The sequence below is a fragment of the Epinephelus lanceolatus genome, chromosome 20 (genome assembly GCF_041903045.1).
Source record: "Epinephelus lanceolatus isolate andai-2023 chromosome 20, ASM4190304v1, whole genome shotgun sequence".
Classification (NCBI taxonomy): Eukaryota; Metazoa; Chordata; class Actinopteri; order Perciformes; family Serranidae; genus Epinephelus; species Epinephelus lanceolatus.
In genome coordinates, this window is record NC_135753.1 from 38339466 (window position 1) to 38358621 (window position 19156).

At 42.9% G+C, this 19156-nt stretch overlaps 1 protein-coding gene across 2 annotated transcripts in view; it reads right to left on the reverse strand.

The window, feature by feature from the left end:
* The window catches only part of plppr5b (phospholipid phosphatase related 5b), a 175148-nt gene that overhangs the window by 15929 nt on the left and 140063 nt on the right, over nt 1–19156 (reverse strand). For both annotated transcript variants that reach the window (XM_033638552.2, XM_033638553.2), the window contains one exon: nt 4662–4838. In XM_033638552.2, coding sequence (XP_033494443.1) covers nt 4662–4838 — 177 coding nt within the window. The remainder of the gene's footprint in view (nt 1–4661; nt 4839–19156) is intronic.

Genomic DNA, 19156 nt, shown 5'->3' on the forward strand with positions numbered 1-19156 from the left:
GTGTGATGGACAAATGGAAGATTGCCTGAAACACCTCCTGTGCAAACATGTCCAATATTCACTCTCTTTTATCTCTGTTTTTGATCTCCTCGAACTCCTTTCTGTCTCTTGATGTCCACCAGTTAGTCTCTGACTGTGTCTGTCTGCTGTTTGGTCCTGAGCAGGTAGAGTACGGTGGGTTATTCAAGCTTTTCCCTGAAAACAGCTGCCTGCTGTTGCTACAAATTATGCCGTGAGAGCTGTGAGAGAAACACCATGTAAAGCTGATACCTCTCATTACACAAGACGATAGAACAAGCCAGTACAAACAAAGTTAAAAGATACAATAAGATAAGTCTTGTAAGATTTAATGGCACTTTATTAGACCTAACTGTTCAAGTAAATTCAGACCCAGGTAGCACCAACGTGTTTACTGACACGTGAGGTGTGTTTTTAGCCTCAGGCTCCTGAATGTTGGTTTATTTCCTCATGTTAATCGGTCTGAGAACATTTTTTTTTTAAGATTTTCTAAATTAGACGGCCCCATTTATGAGTTTAATTCTCAAGACCTGAGACCACGTTGTTATGCACCAACCCATCTGCAGGCCCTTTATAGGCTTTACTGCTCCCAATATATCAGCAGTCTGTTGTGGAGATAATTTGCACATATAAAATAGCACCACTGCAAAGCCGGGAGTGGGCCAATCTGCTCTTTGATTCACTGTTCGCTGTGATAATGAGAGCCATTTGTTTGAGGCAGCCACGTTAAAATGAGAGGAGAGAGAGCAGTGGAGGAGATGAGAGAAGGAAAGGAGGTGGGGTAGACAAGGGGAGATGAGTAGGAGGTGGAGGAGATGAGACGAGAAGAAAGGAGAGGAGATAATAGGAGATGATAGAAGGAAAGGAGGAGATGAAAGAGGAGGAGTAGAGGGTAGTCAGCTTCTCTGGTATTAAAAGAAAGACTGTTGTCTTTGTATTTTCCTATCTCCATCCATCCCTGATGACACTGTTGTGTTCTTTAACCAAGGCCAACATTACTGGAGCTCTGAGTGGAGAGGCTGAGCGAGGCCTTATCACAGACCCTCTCTTGCTCTCAAAGCCCTCTAGCCACAACAAAGAACGTACTGGCCTTTCTCTGTCAAACGCAAGAGGAAGAAAGAGGATGAGAAAGAGGAAAAAAGGGGGGGGAAGATTATCTTCTGCTGCTACTTTCTTTCAGCTGCTGCTAGGAAACGTGCTGTATCTGGGGCCCACTCATCATCACTGTGTGTGTGTTTCATGATAGCACAGCTGTGAGGGGAAGACAAGCCTTGAAATATAGTTTTTCACGAGGGAACGCAGGCCTGTGTTCTCAGCACGTGCTGCTACGCAGCCAACACAGATATACAGCAACTGGGTGTAATCATTGTGTTGTATAGAGTGCATCTAAACTCTGTAACCCTGCTACATGCTGAACATTTGAATCCTGGTATACTGTAAAACTTCAATGAATAGCCTGGGCTATTTAAATCACTAAAATCAACAGGCCTTTAGGATGTATGGATATTACTTCTGCGTCTAATCAATACTGTACCTATGGTGGGGGCTCTGCATTGACAAATGCAAGGTCCTACTGACCTCGACCTTTGACCACCGAAATCAAATCAGTTCACTGTTGAGACCAAGTGAACATTTGTGTCAAATTTGGACAGAATCCCTCAAGGTGTTCTTGAGATATGACGTTCACAAAATGAGACAGATGAGGTCAAAAAGACTTGACCTCTGACCACCGAAATCTAATCTGTTCAACACATCATCAAAGTGAATGTTTGTGCCAAATTTGAAGAAATTCCCTTTTAACTGTTCTTGAGACATTGTGTTCATGAAAATATGATGCATGGAAGGTCACAGCAACCTTGACCTTTGACCCATGACCACCAAAATCTAATCAGTACATCCCCAAGTCCAAGTGGACGTTTGTGCCAAATTTGAGAAAAAAAAAAAAAAAAAAAAAAAAAAAATCCCTCCATGCGTTGAGATACTGCATTCACGAGAATGAGACAGACAAAGTCATAGTGACCTTGATCTTTATTCACCAAAAACTATTCAGTTCATTGTTGAGTCCAAGTGAACATTTGTGCTTAATTTGAAGAAATTCCCTTTAAACTGTTCTTGAGACATTGTGTTCATGAAAATTAGATGCATGAAAGGTCACAACAACCTTGACCTTTGACCCATGACCACCAAAAACTAATCAGTACATCCCCAAGTCCAAGTGGACGTTTGTGCCAAATTTGAAAAAAAAAAAATAAAAAAAATAAATCCCTCCATGCGTTACTTGAGATATTGCATTCATGAGAATGAGATGGACAAAGTCATAGTGACCTTTGACTTTTATTCACCAAAAAACTATTCAGTTCACTGTTGAGACCAAGTGAACATTTGTGTCAAATTTGGACAGAATCCCTCAAGGTGTTCTTGAGATATGACGTTCACAAAATGAGACAGATGAGGTCAGAAAGACTTGACCTCTGACCACCGAAATCTAATCTGTTCAACACATCATCAAAGTGAGTGTTTGTGTCAAATTTGAAGAAATTCCCTTTTAACTGTTCTTGAGACATTGTGTTCATGAAAATATGATGCATGGAAGGTCACAGCAACCTTGACCCATGACCACCAAAATCTAATCAGTAGCCTACATCCCTAAGTCCAAGTGGACATTTGTGCCAAATTTGAAAAAAAAAATAAAATAAAATAAAATAAAATCCCTCCATGTGTTACTTGAGATACTGCATTCACGAGAGTGAGACGGACAAAGTCATAGTGACCTTGACCTTTATTCACCAAAAACTATTGAGTTCATTGTTGAGTCCAAATAAACATTTGTGCCAAATTTGAACAGAATCCCTTCACAAAATCTAATCAGTATATCCCCAAGTCCAAGTGGATGTTTGTGCCAAATTTGAAGAAATTCCCTTTTAACTGTTCTTGAGACATTGTGTTCATGAAAATTAGATGCATGAAAGGTCACAGCAACCTTGACCTTTGACCCATGACCACCAAAATCTAATCAGTACATCCCCAAGTCCAAGTGGATGTTTGTGCCAAATTAAAAAAAAAAAAAATCCCTCCATGCGTTACTTGACATACTGCATTCACGAGAATGAGATGGACAAAGTCATAGTGACCTTTGACTTTTATTCACCAAAAACTATTCAGTTCATTGTTGAGTCCAAATAAACATTTGTGCTTAATTTGAAGAAATTTCCTTGAGGTGTTCTTGAGATTTCATGTAAACAAGCATGGGACATTGCATTTTCTGATCTTTGCTGAGCAACAGTTTTGCGTCAAAGGAATTAAAGGCCTGTCCCAAATACAGGCCCGTTGAGCTCTGTTTTATGGTTTATCATAACAATATTGTCGTAATAGCTTTGTTTGTTTTATGGTTTATGGTTTATCATAACAATATTGTCGTAATAGCTTTGTTTGTTTTATGGTTTATGGTTTATCATAACAATATTGTCGTAATAGCTTTGTCATATAAAAGCTTATAATTTAGGAGCATTCATGCGTATTGGGTCTGCCTCCATTTTCGGCGTAACAGGTGTCAGAGGAGGTGGAGGTCAGCACCTCCAAATCTGGGGCCACGTTTTTTTGCCGGAAAACAGTGGATTGCCCCCTCCAGGTTGGGAGTGAGTTACTGCCCCAAACAAGGGAGTTCAAGTATCTCAGGGTCACACGTGAGGGTAAAATGGGGCGTAAGATGAATCGTCGTCGTGGTGAAGAGAAAACCAGAAAACAAAGCTTTCTATTTATGTTTTTCATAAAAATTAATCTAAGTTGTGAGTTGTGTTTTAAAGGATAAAGTGGTGTTGTGTCGGTATGCTGGGTGCTATAATCCTGGAGTGCCGTAATTCTCTGATGTGCTGTCTGTTGGAGCTACATCAAATGAATGATTCATACAACCCGAAAACATGATGCCTCTGGCCACGACTGTCACCGGCACAGTTATAATAATCAGTGGATTAATTGATAATGAAAATAATCATTATTTGCAGCCCTATTTATTCCTCAGAACTGCAGCAAAAATTGTGTGTTACATTACTCACTGGAATACTTTTGTTTCTTAGCCAAACTTCAAATCCTTTTTTTGTATTTCACATGTGTAGAAACAGAAAATGAGGCATTGTGGTGTAACGAGGCGACAGTCTAACAGCTGGGAGGGATTTACTGACCGCTCAGCAGCAGCAGCAAAGCTTTCTACAAGGTCTGACTGCAACAGCCCAGCTCACTGCTGTGCTGTGACTTTACTGTGGAACAGTGACACAGTCAAATGCACAAATGAGAAGGACATGATATAACAATGTGTGACGTGCTTCACTTTGCTTTGTTTGATTTGTTTTCATTTCAGCATTTACATCTGGGACAGCACTGTGTGTCGCTCGGCGAACATGTATTTCACGACTTACCAAAGTGTGAGTCATAAACACTGAAGATAAAAAATGGTTGATTCTTAAGTGAATACATTTTTGCACCCCTATTAAAAGTCTAAAAGGACAGGAAGGGATCTGAAGTAGAATGAGTTTATGTCTGTATGTGTACAAAGTACATGTGGTAAGCTCCATACATGTCACTATGTCTCCAATCACACACCTCAAACATACAACAGCATATATGACCTCTGTAGGTGTGAGTCTCACCAGGAAAGTGGCGATGGCAGTGCCTATGATGAAGCCAGCGATGACGTCCGACCAGTGGTTGCGGTATTCAGCCACACGGTTCAGACCGGTGAGAAAGGCCAGACACATGAGCCCGAGAGACAGCACCGGCTTGGCCAGACGAGTGCCCTTCGCCTGCACCGTGCACGTCACATACATCTGCCGAGGAAGAGACATGCAAGGATAAGATCATCAGATTTTTCTCACATCTTGTAAAACCACCTGTATCATCACTTTCTCAGTTAAGAAACATTTCCAAACTCAGGACCCTAATCTGCCGAGTCACAGTAAGTCACCCAAGCTGAAAAACACACCACTACTGTAACACCAGTCTGCTGCTGAGCCGTGCAGCGAGGCTCGTCTTACAGCAGTTTAGCCTTTATTGGCTCAATATAAACTCCATTAAGATGAGATAACACAAACTTTTATTGATCCCCAGCGGGAAGATTCAGCTGACAGACAGAATTAGTACAGATAAATAGAAAAAGTGAAAGAAATAAATGATAAGTGGCACGTAAAAAAAACTAAACAAAAATAAAAGAAAGAATCAAACAGAGACAATATGGAGATAAAATCTGCAGCAGAATCTAACAGCAGCGTACTTAATGTAGTAGACTCTGCAGCAGAGTAGCAAGTCTATATTAACAGCATACACCGGCTGATGGTACGATTATGTAATAGTACTCAGTGTTTGTCTGTATTAATAATAAAATGTAGTATAAATCCGTCCATGTGGGAAGCACAAGTGACTGTGAATCAGTTTCAGCTGCTTTGGTGCAAATCAAAGTGACAACAGGTGCAATGGAGAGGCAAAAGCAAGACAAGCCCCAAAAAGGGAATGGTTTTACATGTGGTGTCCACAGACAGCTGCTCTCTCCTTATCCTTCCTGACTGATTCTTCTCTAGTTTGGTCTCCTGCTAGTGAATGAGGGTGGCATGAGGGCCCCACATCCTCTAGTGGGACCTGTGCTCACAGCCCAGCACCGTGCAGCTCCATTGGCATTCGTTAGAGAACACCACGAGCACATATGACAGGCGTGAAAGAGTCTGGAGACGCCATAGTGAATGTTATGCTTCCTGTGACATCATCCAGCATGACCGGTTTAGTGGTTGGTCAGTGATGGTCTGGGGAGGCAGATCCTTGGAGGGTCACACAGACCTCCATGTTAGAGCCAACAGTACCCTGACTGCTGGTATTGGAATGAAAAACTCGGGCCCTGGGTTCCTCCTGGTGCAGCACATTGCCCGGCCTCATGTGTCCAGAGTGTGTAGGCAGTTCCTGGATGATGAAGGCACTGATGCCTGGCCCTCTCGTTGCCCTGACCTAAATCCAATTGAGCACCTATGGGACGTTATGTATCGGTGCATCTGGTGCCACCAAGTGCCACCACAGACTGTCCAGGAGCTCACTGATGCCCTGATCCAGGTCTGGTAGGAGATCCCCCAGGACACCATCCACTGACCCATCAGGAGCATGCTCAGATGTTGGCAGGAGTGTATACAGGCACGTGGGTGCTATACACACTACTGAAGTACACACAAGTTGGATCAGCTGTGATTTCATTTTTTTACTTTGATTTTCGGTTTGATTTTGAATCCAGCCCTCAGTGGGTTGAGTGGGTTTTTGTTTCCACTGACCGCATTTTGTTCTCAACAAATTATACAATGTACATCAGTAAAAATTTTCAACTTGAATAATTCGTTCATCAAGATCTGATGTGTGATTGAAGTGTGCCTTAATGTTTTTGAGCAGTGTATCAATTAAATGACGTTATCTACCAAGCACAGGAGCAGGTCTTTGCATATGTTTTGATTGACACAAACGTGTGTTTCAGTGGAGGTGCATGAATATGATGCATCCTACAACATGTCATATAAGCAACCTTGAGGACTTTAATTCTGTTTAGTTGTAAATACTGGAGTCTTGCATATCAAATGTCCCTGACTCCTACACTGACACATGAGGTTTCCTTTGCTTTGTGAAGAGACTGGTGTATAAGGTTCTGCACATAAAGGCTGATAGAAAATATGATGAAACAGGTGAACATTTCTTATTGGTTTGACGGCTGATGTAAAAATCGGAGATGTTTTGCTCATAGAAGCTGTGTTGGTGTGTAAATGACTGCAGACAGTAGGAGCCGTCAATGTGACTCAGCTCGTGCTGCGTGTCTCCGAGATGTTTATGAGGATAAAAACTTTTCCCCCACTCTATATATTCTGCTGATGGAAAAATGCGGAAAATCAACATTATTTTAGTTTGACTTTCAAAAATATTCTGAAATTTCCTTCCTGTGCTCCTAATGTTTTATTAAAACCGCTGTGGTGAAATGCCACCAGACAGCTGTGACTGTGTGTAAATATGAGCTGATATGTTAAGTCTCTCCTCAGGGCATCTCTCTATTTTCTCCACTGTATTTAGAGAAGTGCTGGCAGATCTGCCACTGGAACTGCGGGATGAAAAAAAAAGATACCAGGGTGAGAAAGAAATAAGGAGAGAGAAGCAGAAGGAGAATAATAGATAGAAAAGAGGAAAGGAGTGACAGAAAAGAAAGAAAGTAGACGCCGAAGATGATACCCAGAGGGAGGGAGACGTAGAAAGTAAGTGAGGTGGGGGGGGGGGGTTGACAAACACAGAGTGGAGGGAAAGGAGAGAGGTGAGGATGGAAAAGTGGAAATCAAGTGAGAAATGGGGAGGAGTGCTGGAGAAGTGAAGCTATCTATCGCAGGCAGGGAGAGCACACCTCCCTGCCCTTCCACGTGCCTAACACTTTGCCTAATGTTTCAGTTGTTTACCTAAGACATCAGCTCGTGGTAACTATTACTGACGTGAATATTTTTTACTGGAACTCACAGCCCTAAAACATATCGTGCAACATAAACCTGGTCTCCAGCGTCAAGATCCTGAGCTTCTCACACCCATAGACGGCCATGTAAGACTGACAGACGATGTCTCTACGATGTGTGGTCTTTGTGGTAACAACATAAAAGAGACTCAAGAGGAGAGATAGAGCCTGCAGCATCATCATCATCCTCTCCTCCTCCTCCTCGTCTTTCCCTCTCCTCTCCATCTGGGCCTCACATGAAGTGCTGTAAATAATGCATCATTATCATAAGGCCTGAGCTCTAATCTCTAAAGTGATAGCACACTGTAAAACCACTTGATTATCTCTCATTACATCACTGTCTTTAGATTAATCTGTCATTTTCCCATCAGGTCGGCTCCAGATTCATCACAGATTAAACATTTCTCAAAAAACTGAATTTAGTATCTTTAGAAACATTGTTAAAGATGATCAGATAATACTTCACAGCATGCACTATATTCTGGCTAACACTATCCATGAATGTTTTCTTTCTTTGAATAGTGTCATGTTAGAGACCTGAGATGTGTCTTTATATGCATGTATTAATATGTTAATAAAAACATATTTGCTAATAGGTATGTGTGTGTACACATATGTATAAATTGAAGAATAATGTTCATATTTTGGGCAGAACTTTGATCGTCTGGCAACCTGTCCACAGTGTACAGTAACTGGGATAGGCTCCAGGCTTCATATTATAGACTAAGACAGGTTTGTGCTTTGTAAGATTGATATTTAGTAATCACTATTATATACTGTATGTTTATGGGTTATTTTTGTGTGAAAACTGTTAAACTGCAATAAAATGTGCATGTCAGTCACTTTAGTCAAAAGAAAACTTTATTTCCATTGCAATTTGATATTTGGTGATATGGCTCTCTTCTGGGGCCCCTCTGCCCTTCCGCGTGCATACGAGGAAAGCCTGAGGCAAGGAGAGCACACCTCTCTGCCCTTCCACGTGCATATGAGGAAAGCCTAGAGCAGTAGCTTTGGATGTGAGCAGAGTCTGACATCGTGCCATGCCTGAACTTACGCTACGCTGAATATTTAGAAAAGTCCAAGGTCAGGGGCGTAAATATAGACAGTGCAGGCAGTGCCGCTGCACTGGGGCCCATGATGTGGGGGTGGGCCCTCAAACAATGTGCTGGGTGGTGCATTGGCCTTTATGAGTGATTGCCAACTTGGAAATATTCAAAAACAAACTCAAAAACAAACATTCAAAACAGTGCTGTTTGCTATATATATGCCCTTGAAAAAGGCAAACCCATCTTCATCATGTGTTTTTCTTTATTTGTAAAAAAAAAAAAACATCAACAGCATCTATAACAAAATTATATGCTTATTCCAAATAGACTATAATAAACTATTACATTTGTTAAAGCCTCAGTGTGTAAAAATGGTGAGTAACAGTGACATCAGCGGTCAAATTCTAGATTGCAGAGCTCACTCACTCACCCCTCCCGTCGGATAAGTGATGGTGGCCTCGTAGGACAAAAAGCCTTGCGCAGACAGTGGATTTTTTCGAGTTTTTCAGGAGTATCTAGCGACGAGGTGAATATTTATTTAGGAATCTAAACCATGTTATGATATGTTATAGCTTACCAGTGAGATATAGGTTAGGAGTGTTTTATTTCTAATTGTTTTGGTAACACGAGCAAACATTAGCACAGTAATGCTAAAATAACACATTTTATGTGATAGTCACGGCACAGTGCGGCAAATATAGGTTGGTACGATTATAATATATGCATTTCCAGAGTGTTCTTCCACAGGACACAGGGAGATGAGGAGGAGGGAGAGGAGGAAGACCAGGGAGAAGAAGGGGGTGAGGGAGTAGAGGCGGTGCAGGAACAGCCAGGCGAAGAGGTGTGTCTCGGCTCCCCAGAGGGAAGAGGAGGAGAGGGTCAGCCTTCGCAGCAGCGCCAGAGGAATCAACAGATTAGGCTGTAGGCTAGGCTAACCATTTAGCTGTAGCTCTGGGATAACGTTAGCCAAGGCTAGGATAACATTAGCACGTAAACATAAACGTAGCCGTCACTTGAACTTAGACGAGAGGGAAAAGTAGTTGCAAACATGAAGCCAAAATGATTTTAAAATATCAGATTGAATTACCTGTCTAGCAGAAAGCAGGCAACCTCCGCATCTCTTGTGAAATCCTCCTCCTTCACGAGTTCTTTCCACCTGGAATAAGCAACGCTGATATTCACTCGCGTTTTGTCCCGTCCTCGCTTATCTGATCTTTGTCTTTTATTTGGTGGTGTCGTTTCCCTCTTACGGGGCAAAACATATGTGTGCTCCTCCATTTAAAGTGCGACAGAATCATAAAAGTACAAAGCAGGTTCACGCAGAAGCACCCCGGATTGATCTTCACCGTCTCTGTCTCCAGTGACGGCAAGTTCTACGTAAACACGAAAGGCGAAGCGCGTGTATCCCTTTCAGCCACTGTATTCAAATATGGCAACACAAGATGGCAGCCTCCAGCAGACCGCGCCCTGCTTGTGTATATATAGAGAAATCATTCTAAGCCTATGAGAAAGCTTCCATTTGTATGTGAATTGCATTACACTTTAGTAAATATATATTTATGAAAGCAGTAGTTGATATTTGCTAATAAACAACCACATAAATTAAACATTGTAACTTTAAATTAAATTAATAACTTCTAATTTTCTTTTTTTTGTTGTTGTTATATACAGATATGCAACAATGATTGTTGGGTAGTATGTATGTTGATGTTATCCAAAGTCTCTGATCATGTGATGAGATGATATGTGCAAAATAGCGTGCACTAGGGCCGGCGTAACTACCTTATGCCATGGTATAGGTTTATATATAATATATAAGGACGCTGTCTGTTTAATTTCACTCAGTGACTCATGGAGAAGGAGTGGGATTTAATAAGTTTATACTTCCCCTCCTTTTCAGGTGTGTAAATCAAAGTAATTGACAATTTTCTTTCTCTCCATCTGTCTGCTTGTACCACATCAAATATCTATGTCAATATACACTCACCAGCCACTTTATTAGCTACACTTCAGTCAATTCAATTGCTTGTTAACACAACTAGCTAATCAGCCAATCAGGATGTGTTAAAAAATAATAAGATCATACAAGCTGGGGACTGGTAAACTCACGCATGTTATAACCTTTTGAGACCTTTGACCAACCATGTGGCATTTGTGCAGGGTGGAGGAGAGGAGCGTCTGTTACTGTACTTCCTGCTGAAAGGCCACAAAACAGCCTGTAGCTCTGCAGGTGGAACAGATGCACCACGGAATAAATACGGTTCTTTACAGTGAAAGTTCTTTTCATAGGAATACATATATTTGATGTAGACAGATGTAGACCTCTGAGTCAGAACGAGCGGGCTGATTTCTCACCAGATTCAAAGCACACTCGGTACACAATGTGCTTTCTCAAGCTACAGTGCCATACATGCATGTTAATATCCAATGTGGCCTCGTTTTAGTGCCATGATATCAATCTTGGGGAAAATGGAGGAGGGAGGAGCAGAGAGACAGAAACAGACAAATATAGACCAGAGAAAACACGTCTATGTTTGGCTCGAATCACTAATCTGTTGTGTTGAGGCAGCAGACAGCCTCTGAGGGCTTAATTGTATTTTTCATTGGAGTGCGCAATCTCTTCCAAGGCCAGATCAAATGTTTCCATTTCTCTCTCTGAAATTCATTTATTCTTCATCTCTTTGATTATTCAGGGCTTAAATATATCATGTGTTTCCGCTTGCAGGGTAAAATGGCTGCATGGCGGAGCTGTTTGAGGGAGCATTCTGGGAGGTTCTTTACGGTTTCTCTCCATTAACGGGTTAATGAAGGTCTTCAGTAATCAGCACATCCTGTTCAAAGGACCCCATTTCTGCAGTAATGCTCCACATCTCCTTAAGCAGTCCCCTGACACAAGGTCTGCAAGGCTTTAACTCTATTAGGGATGTCAGCAGTTAACCATTGATCAGTTAACTGCAGAGAATATTTTTGGCTGGTTACACTTGTTGGTCTATGTATTAACTTTGCTACATCCCACCACATGATAAGAAGCAAATGTCATGGGTATGCTCTGAACCCAGTGGCAGCACCAGAGACAGGTGGGTAGTTTGTAATAGTCTTTAATGAAAGTTTGTCAAACACAGATCGAGCAGGTCGGGGATAAAAACTTAGGGAGTCTGTTTGTTGGTTTGGAACCATCCAAGACATGATGTAACGGGCAGGTGTTGGACCCAGATTCAGCACAGTGGCGCAGAGCGACATTTGGTAACGACCTTTACTTTTACACAAAGTGAATATGAACTTGAGCTGACGAAGATATTCTGGTAATGGTTCGTTCTTGGGGCTCAGAGCTCACACACAGTCTCTAGGTTCAGGAGCCTGGGAACGAACCAGGTCGAACCTGGAAGCGGGACCGAGAACAAGGACGTGACTTCTCGGACTTGAACAGTTCAGTCCGTTAGCAGGCAGAGGTAACAAAGAGGGGCTTACTGATGGCGTGGTCGAGAAGGAGAGGGGTCAGAAACAAGAGCAGTCCAGTGAAGCAGCAGAGCTGACGAGGGATGACAGCAGGAAAATAGAAGCCAGGTGATGGACTGAGGAGCCGACGGGTAGGTGAAAGGAGGACACACACACAAGGCGACATGTGGCGTCACACAGATGGATTGCAGCAGTAGGCAACTGGCGAGCAGATGGCAACACTCATGCTGAATCATCGTCGCAGGAAAACACCACACAGCCACAGGCAGACGGAAACTGGAGACGTTGAGGCAGAACTTGTGGTCGGGACAGAAGGCTGGTGAGTTTACCAGGAAACAGACGAAGAACTACCTGGCAAAGAGTGTGTGTGATGGAGAGACTTATATATCGGGCTGATTGGCTGTGGAGGCAGGTGAGTGGAGCAGGGTGATCAGGTGGGAATGGCTGGCAGGTAGAGTGGAAAAACACTGGGAGAGCAGGGCAGCAGAATGCAGGCTGTGACACATGGGTTCAGTCCAAAGCACTTGGTGTGGCACACCGAAGTAGAGAGCAGGTGACTCAGTGGCGTCCGCTGGATGCAAGCAAGCAGCAAACAGCTCCAGTGTGTACAACAGTACCGTGAAGGAGCAGGCAGAAGCAGTCAGAAGAGCAGGATATTCAAAACCAGTAGTACTCACAGTAGAGGCTGCCACACCAGTGTAAAGCCGACCGTAGACAGAGAGGGACTTGTCAGTAGTGATAAGTGGAATCTGTGGTGAACACACAAAGACAGAACGTGCAGCCAAACAAGGCAAGGCAATCCACAGCAAAGAAGTCCACAGGTGGATGAACAGGTAAACTTATTTTGGAGAGGTGGGTGGCGATCTCTTTAAACAGCCGCGGGGAACATGGAAGCAGAGCTCCTGGTCGGAGCCAGAAGGCTGAGTGGTTAACCAGGGAGCAGACGAAGCAGGAAAGTCAGAGTCAGGCGGCGTAAGCAGCGAGGAAGCAGTCCGAAAACAAAACAAATGCTGGAAAGTCTTGCACTGAGGAGAGTCTGTGAAGCTGGAGTCTTTGTACTAGCAGGAGGTGAAGATCCACAGGTGAGGGGCATTAGCTTGATAAGATGGGTATGGTGGACTGGCAGGGGTGAGAGATAGGTAGGTGTGGTGGAGAGGCGGGGTTAGTGAAAAGTTACTGGGTTAACTGAGAGAGGGCCATGTATGGCAGATATGACGTGCAAGGTACCCTGGGTGTGTTGGTTGGTTACTTTGGCCAGGAGACGTAACTGATAAAAGCTTGTCTTTACGACATTGTCAATTTGTTTATCAAATTTCAAATAACTGTCAAAGATCACTCCCAGATTTCTGACAGTAGGACTGAACGATGAAGACAAGGCGCCAAAGCCAGTCGCCACAGTATCTCCAAACACAATGCACTCTGTTTTGTCTTGATTTAAATGCAGAAAGTTTTGGGCCAACCACTGCTTGATGTCAGCAATATAGTCAAGTAGGGAACTTTGTGCATCAGTACCTCTAGGCTTCAGTGGCAGATAGATTTGCAGATCATCTGGGTAACAATGAAAAGAAAGGTTGTGCCTGGCTTTAATAGACCAAAGTGGTAACATATATAACGAAAAAAGAACAGGGCCAAGAACAGAACCTTGCGGGACCCCACATGAGAGAGAGACACTGGAGGAGCAGGAATCACCAATCATTACAGAAAAGGTTCTATCGGACAAATAAGACGTAAACCACTTAAGTACAGTGCCGCGAAAGCCAACATAGTGATTCAGGTGTGACAGGAGGACTGTAGCAGAGGACTTTTATTTTGATGACACATTAAAGACATTTACAACATAGGCTGATACAAAGAAAGGCACAAATTGGTGCATAGAAATTCACAAGAATGCAGGAAATTAAGAGTTTGATTTTATGGCAGAGGAAACCCAAACTTCCTGTTTCAACGTTGAAACGAAATCTTCATCACTGACCTGCACCCGGTGTTGAAGAGAGCTGCTGTCCCTAAACATATCCGTGCATGTCCAAGCTCTGCAGGCATGATTCATGTTACACTGACAACTATTATCAGGCTGGACCGGTCATACTGTGGTGTGTGTGTGTGTGTGTGTGTGTGTGTGTATATATGTGCGTCCTTCACCAGGTCAAGGGTATTTCTCCCTGTGAGCCTTTGCTGCTTGTATAAGCTGTCACACACTATTAATTTTATATGTAGATGCACAGAAAAACCTGCAGGTTGACCTCTCTAAAACCTCACAGCACACATACAATAATCTTGGACCTGATTTGACTTGAGACTCTTCAGGTCAACTTGATTAGTCTTAACAGCCTTTGCGAGCGCTTCATAGCTGGGTGCGCGCTCTAACCTATTTCCCATTTAATGTCAGACATTAGCAGCTGTTGGCATGCTCACTATATCAGAGGCTTGTCAGCTAAATGGAGAGTGTGACTTGAAAAATTCAACCTGAGGAGACGAAGCTGAGCAGCTCGACACGGGTTCAGACATCAATCTCTCCGTCTTGCCAAGTTCAAATGGTGTCCTGTGGTAATACTGAGGGGGACCTGCTCAGACAAAAGTGATATGGAGCCAGCACAGTCGTTGTGTTCATATATCACACTGATTTAAAAGGGACTTTCAACGATGGATTTCACTCTGGGCTCTCGTCAGTTAGTTTTATGACACAAATCTCTCAGAGGTCAGCTGGATATTAACCCTTTGTTTCAAGTGGTATCAGGTGCAATCAGAGTGGTCCAACTCCGATATGATGGATGATATTTTTATTGTAGTTCAATACTGCACTAAATATTTCACTCCAACTGGCCCTAAACAGGCTACCTTTTATCTCATTATTGTTACAACTATTATTATTTATTTATCTTTATTAATTTGTTTTCTTTATTGTCTTTGTTTTGCTTTCTGTCCTGTATCTTTTATATTTGTGTTTTTGTGCTGTTAAAATGTAAAAATCTTTAGATAAAATAAAATCTTTTTAAAAAATTGCATAACATATCTGTTTAAGAATAAACAGAGCTGTAAAGTTTTGTGCAGGAATATTAGTTAGGAGAGAATATTAGTTGCTTAGTGTATGGCAGGGCTGCTGTGTAGTGATGCTGCAGTGTACTGCTGAGATCGTGTTTTATGCTGGTGGGGAAAAACCCTCTCACGGTCACAACTGTCGAGCAGATTTGCCCACTTCCTACTGGCCAGCACCATTTTGGTGAGGTGGGTTTTTAAAAGCTGTGGAGGGGCGGGGCTTGTAAAATGAACATGGATTGTGGAGGAGTGGGCATGTGTATGTGTGTGGCATGACTGGCTGAGGTGTCACAAAGGGTCAGACATTTATTAATTTTGCACATGATGTTATATAACACAGGAAAATAGAGACCCTGCGAATGCAACCCAGTCTCACTCTGAAGTCGCCAGATACCGGCGCTTGGTCAGTGACCTCCGGCATCAGATACTAATGAAAGAGCGGTGGCATCAGGGACACACGCAGCCAGACAAAAACTTAAAGGGATAGTGCACCCAAAAATGAAAATTCAGCCATTATCTACTCACCCATATGCCGAGGGAGGCTCAGGTGAAGTTTTAGAGTCCTCACATCACTTGCAGAGATCCAAGGGGAGAGGAGGTAGCAACACAACTCCACCTAATGGAGGCTGACGGCGCCCCAGATTCAAACGTCCAAAAACACATAATTGAAACCACAAAATATCTCCATACTGCTCGTCCGTAGTGATCCAAGTGTCCTGAAGCCCCGACATAAAAAGTTGTTTGGAAAAACCTCATTTGAACTCTGTTTTTAGCCTCATTGTAGCCTGTAGCTCTGACTGCCTCTCTGGGCACTGAGCGCTTGTGCGAGACCGTGCGACATGGGCACCGCCTTCATGTATATTCACGTGCTTTCGCTGGTCTTGCACACGTGAGCTCGGTTACGGTCATTTTTGGGTGTGCTATCCTTTTAAGTTAACGCAGCCAAAGTCCGAGTAGCGTGGCCAAACGCAGCTTTACAGTCTTGTTATGGTGGTGACATTACCTCATGCAACCATGGTGTAGTTGGTTTTAGGGATGCATGATGTTGGATTATTTGCCGATATCCGATATGTAACAACTCATTTGGCTGATAACCAATACCGATATCAATATATCCATTTTTTCCCCACCCATTTCAGCAATCAAGTCTCTTCTGTAGTGGAATTAACATCATCTTATAAATGCATGCTCTTATCATGACGGCCCACCAGCAGATGGAGACATGACATACGATACCTCTCAGTGTCTGTAATATTCATTCATTGTGCAAATTAAGAAAAAAGCATATTGTCCGATTTTGATAGTTCATTTTAAAGCTGGTATCAGCCGATACCGATGACGTGCCAATATCATCATGCATGCAATGTTAGCATTTACTGTGGGCGACTGCATTCAGACTTCAATAATCATTAAAGTGGTGTTCATTAGTGAAGATTATCTTGCTGAACAAAACGTGTAAGGATAATAAATATCTGTTTGCCACAGAGCTCATCTTCTGCAGTAATTCAAAATCCAATGGAAAAATCTCAGGATTGTTGATGAGGGAACCAGGGCCAAGCTAACTTCCTCATCAGCCTACAGAGAAATGTCATCCCTGGTGAACTCTGGAGGTATTCAAGCACCAAATGAGGGTTAATCTGCTGCTGAAAATAGTCCCCAACAAATGCAATATTTCCATCTGTCTGAGTAATGTTTGTGAAAAACTACAGTATCCAGCTGATTCAGGAAATTACTGAGCCTGTTTTATGGTACTATTTACAGTTAATGTCCTCAGCAGGACTCGGAGCTGAAAGCTACAGATGGAGTAGGAAAGTCTGAGAGAACTGAGAGACGGATACAAAACACTGCTGATGTTGTAAATACTAGAGACCATCTTGTGCTGCACTCTTGCTGCAGGACAGCAATCAGCAGTTTAGAAGGAATGTGGGCCAGGTGCGTAAAGTGGAGGTGGTGGGTTGGAGGGGTGGGGCAGTGGCCAGTTCTCAATTTCTTTTCTATCACTTTGTGAGCTAATTTTTCAACACCCCATTAGCTCTTGCCACAGGAACCCACACTGTGTGGATGATGGGCACAATGTTGTATCAAGCCAAAACCTGTCTTTGTTTTCTGCCAAAAATGAGACTGTACTGTTAACAAAGTGACGGCCATGATCGGATCAGAATTTTTCCTGGAATTCTCCACCTGGGAATGGTGTCCTTCAACAAATGTTTAGCAGTTGATTTTGCATCTGCATGTTCGCTTTACTTTCACACTCCCCTCCTACTGCAGCCATCTTTGAACTCAACCTTTATTCTAATGAAATAACACACCTGTAAAAGTTTTGGGACTTTATCTATCACTGTTGTGGCACTATCACATTGACATAATCTATCCACAGACAGACAGACATATAAACACCCAAAATCAACCCAGTCTCACTCTGAAGTCGTTGAAAACAGATGCTTTTTCAGTGACTTCCAGCATCAGACACCAACGAAAGTTAAGGCGGTGGATGTTTGAGTCGGGTGGGCGAGAGGGGATATTGCAACAGTCCAACAACCACTGACTTTTACCTGGAGAGCCGGTGTTCACTCCCGGTATGAATGTAAAGCCAAACCCTGTTTTTTATCCCCCTAAAACCATGTGCTTTTGTTGCCTAACCCAACCACATGTTTGTTGTTGGAGGAAAAGAACATCAATTCATCGTGTTGTACCGACGTAGTACTTTTATTTTGAAAGAGACTGTATGCAAACTGTACATTTCCTGTGAAAACAGAAGTGTATTTTGAAAACAGACAATGCATGTAACAGGCTGAAGTTGACACGGCGTCCCAAAACGTCAACAACCAACACACCCAGGGTACCTTGGACGTCATATGTGGACGTGGAAAGTCCATGACCAAACGTGGACATGTGACGAGGTCACAGTGAGGATGGGTTGGTGAATGTGTTGATTCTCTGTAACTGCAGATGTTGGTGCAGGAGTGCCAGGACATACTGTATAACTTTCAATGGAATGAAGTGTGCACACTCTTGTAACATGATATCCAGCTCTCTTATGGATTCAACCTTTAAAAGCAGGTACACACACTGTCTCGTGCATGCATGACTGTCCGTTCTCTCCTCTGACGTGCAGTGTTTCAGGCTTTTTTTTGACTAAGCAGAGGAAAACATAAGTGGTGATATCCAACATGGCTGAAGAGGCAGATCAAACAACACCGCCTTCACAAATTCAAACTCAAGAAGAAATCGACAGCGCGGGCGTTGCTATACTGTACTGTGACATCTTTTCTTTACAGAGTAAAAATACCACAGCAACAAACAAACCACGGCTGGGAATTAAAAAGCAAGCTGAGACTCTCACAGCTGGATAGAACTCCAGACAAACACTGCGCCGTCACACAGTCAACACAGACTCTGCCTCTGTCAGTCTATAAATGCCACATTGTATAATCAATACCTGACAATAGGCAATTGACATGCACACTCCCCCTGCATGCTGCGACCACGACCAACTGTTTGGAGGTGGCGAGGCCGTGTTTTGGGAGAATTCAACATGTTTGAAAGAGTGATGCTTAATAGAATTATGTGGAGTTAGAATCTGGGAGGTCACCTTACACATTTTAAACATGAATTACTGCGTCCATGTTTCCATCAACAACGTTTAAAGTAGAGCTGCCCCAGACTGAGAATCTTCCTAGTGGACCAACAGTCCTCATCAGGGTCCATCAGTGGACCAACAGTCCTCATCAGGGTCCATCAGTGGACCAACAGTCCTCATCAGGGTCCATCAGTGGACCAACAGTCCTCATCAGGGTCCATCAGTGGACTAGTCTCCTGCATGTTTCTGATATGAATGTAATGATGAAATGATATATTTTGGTGGTTTGAGTTGAAGGTGTGAGAAAGAATAGTATCAGTAACATTGTTAACACTGTGCTACATTACAGAGAAATACAAACCGTACTAATGAACCTTCATTAATATAGGCCTATATTTTATCTCCAAGTGCACGTCACACACTGAGCGAGCCGCCTGTTAATGACGCTGTGGGCTAATGGGCATGTAGCTACTTCCATGTTTCAGATGATACGTCATGTTTGTAGTCGACCAATGAAGA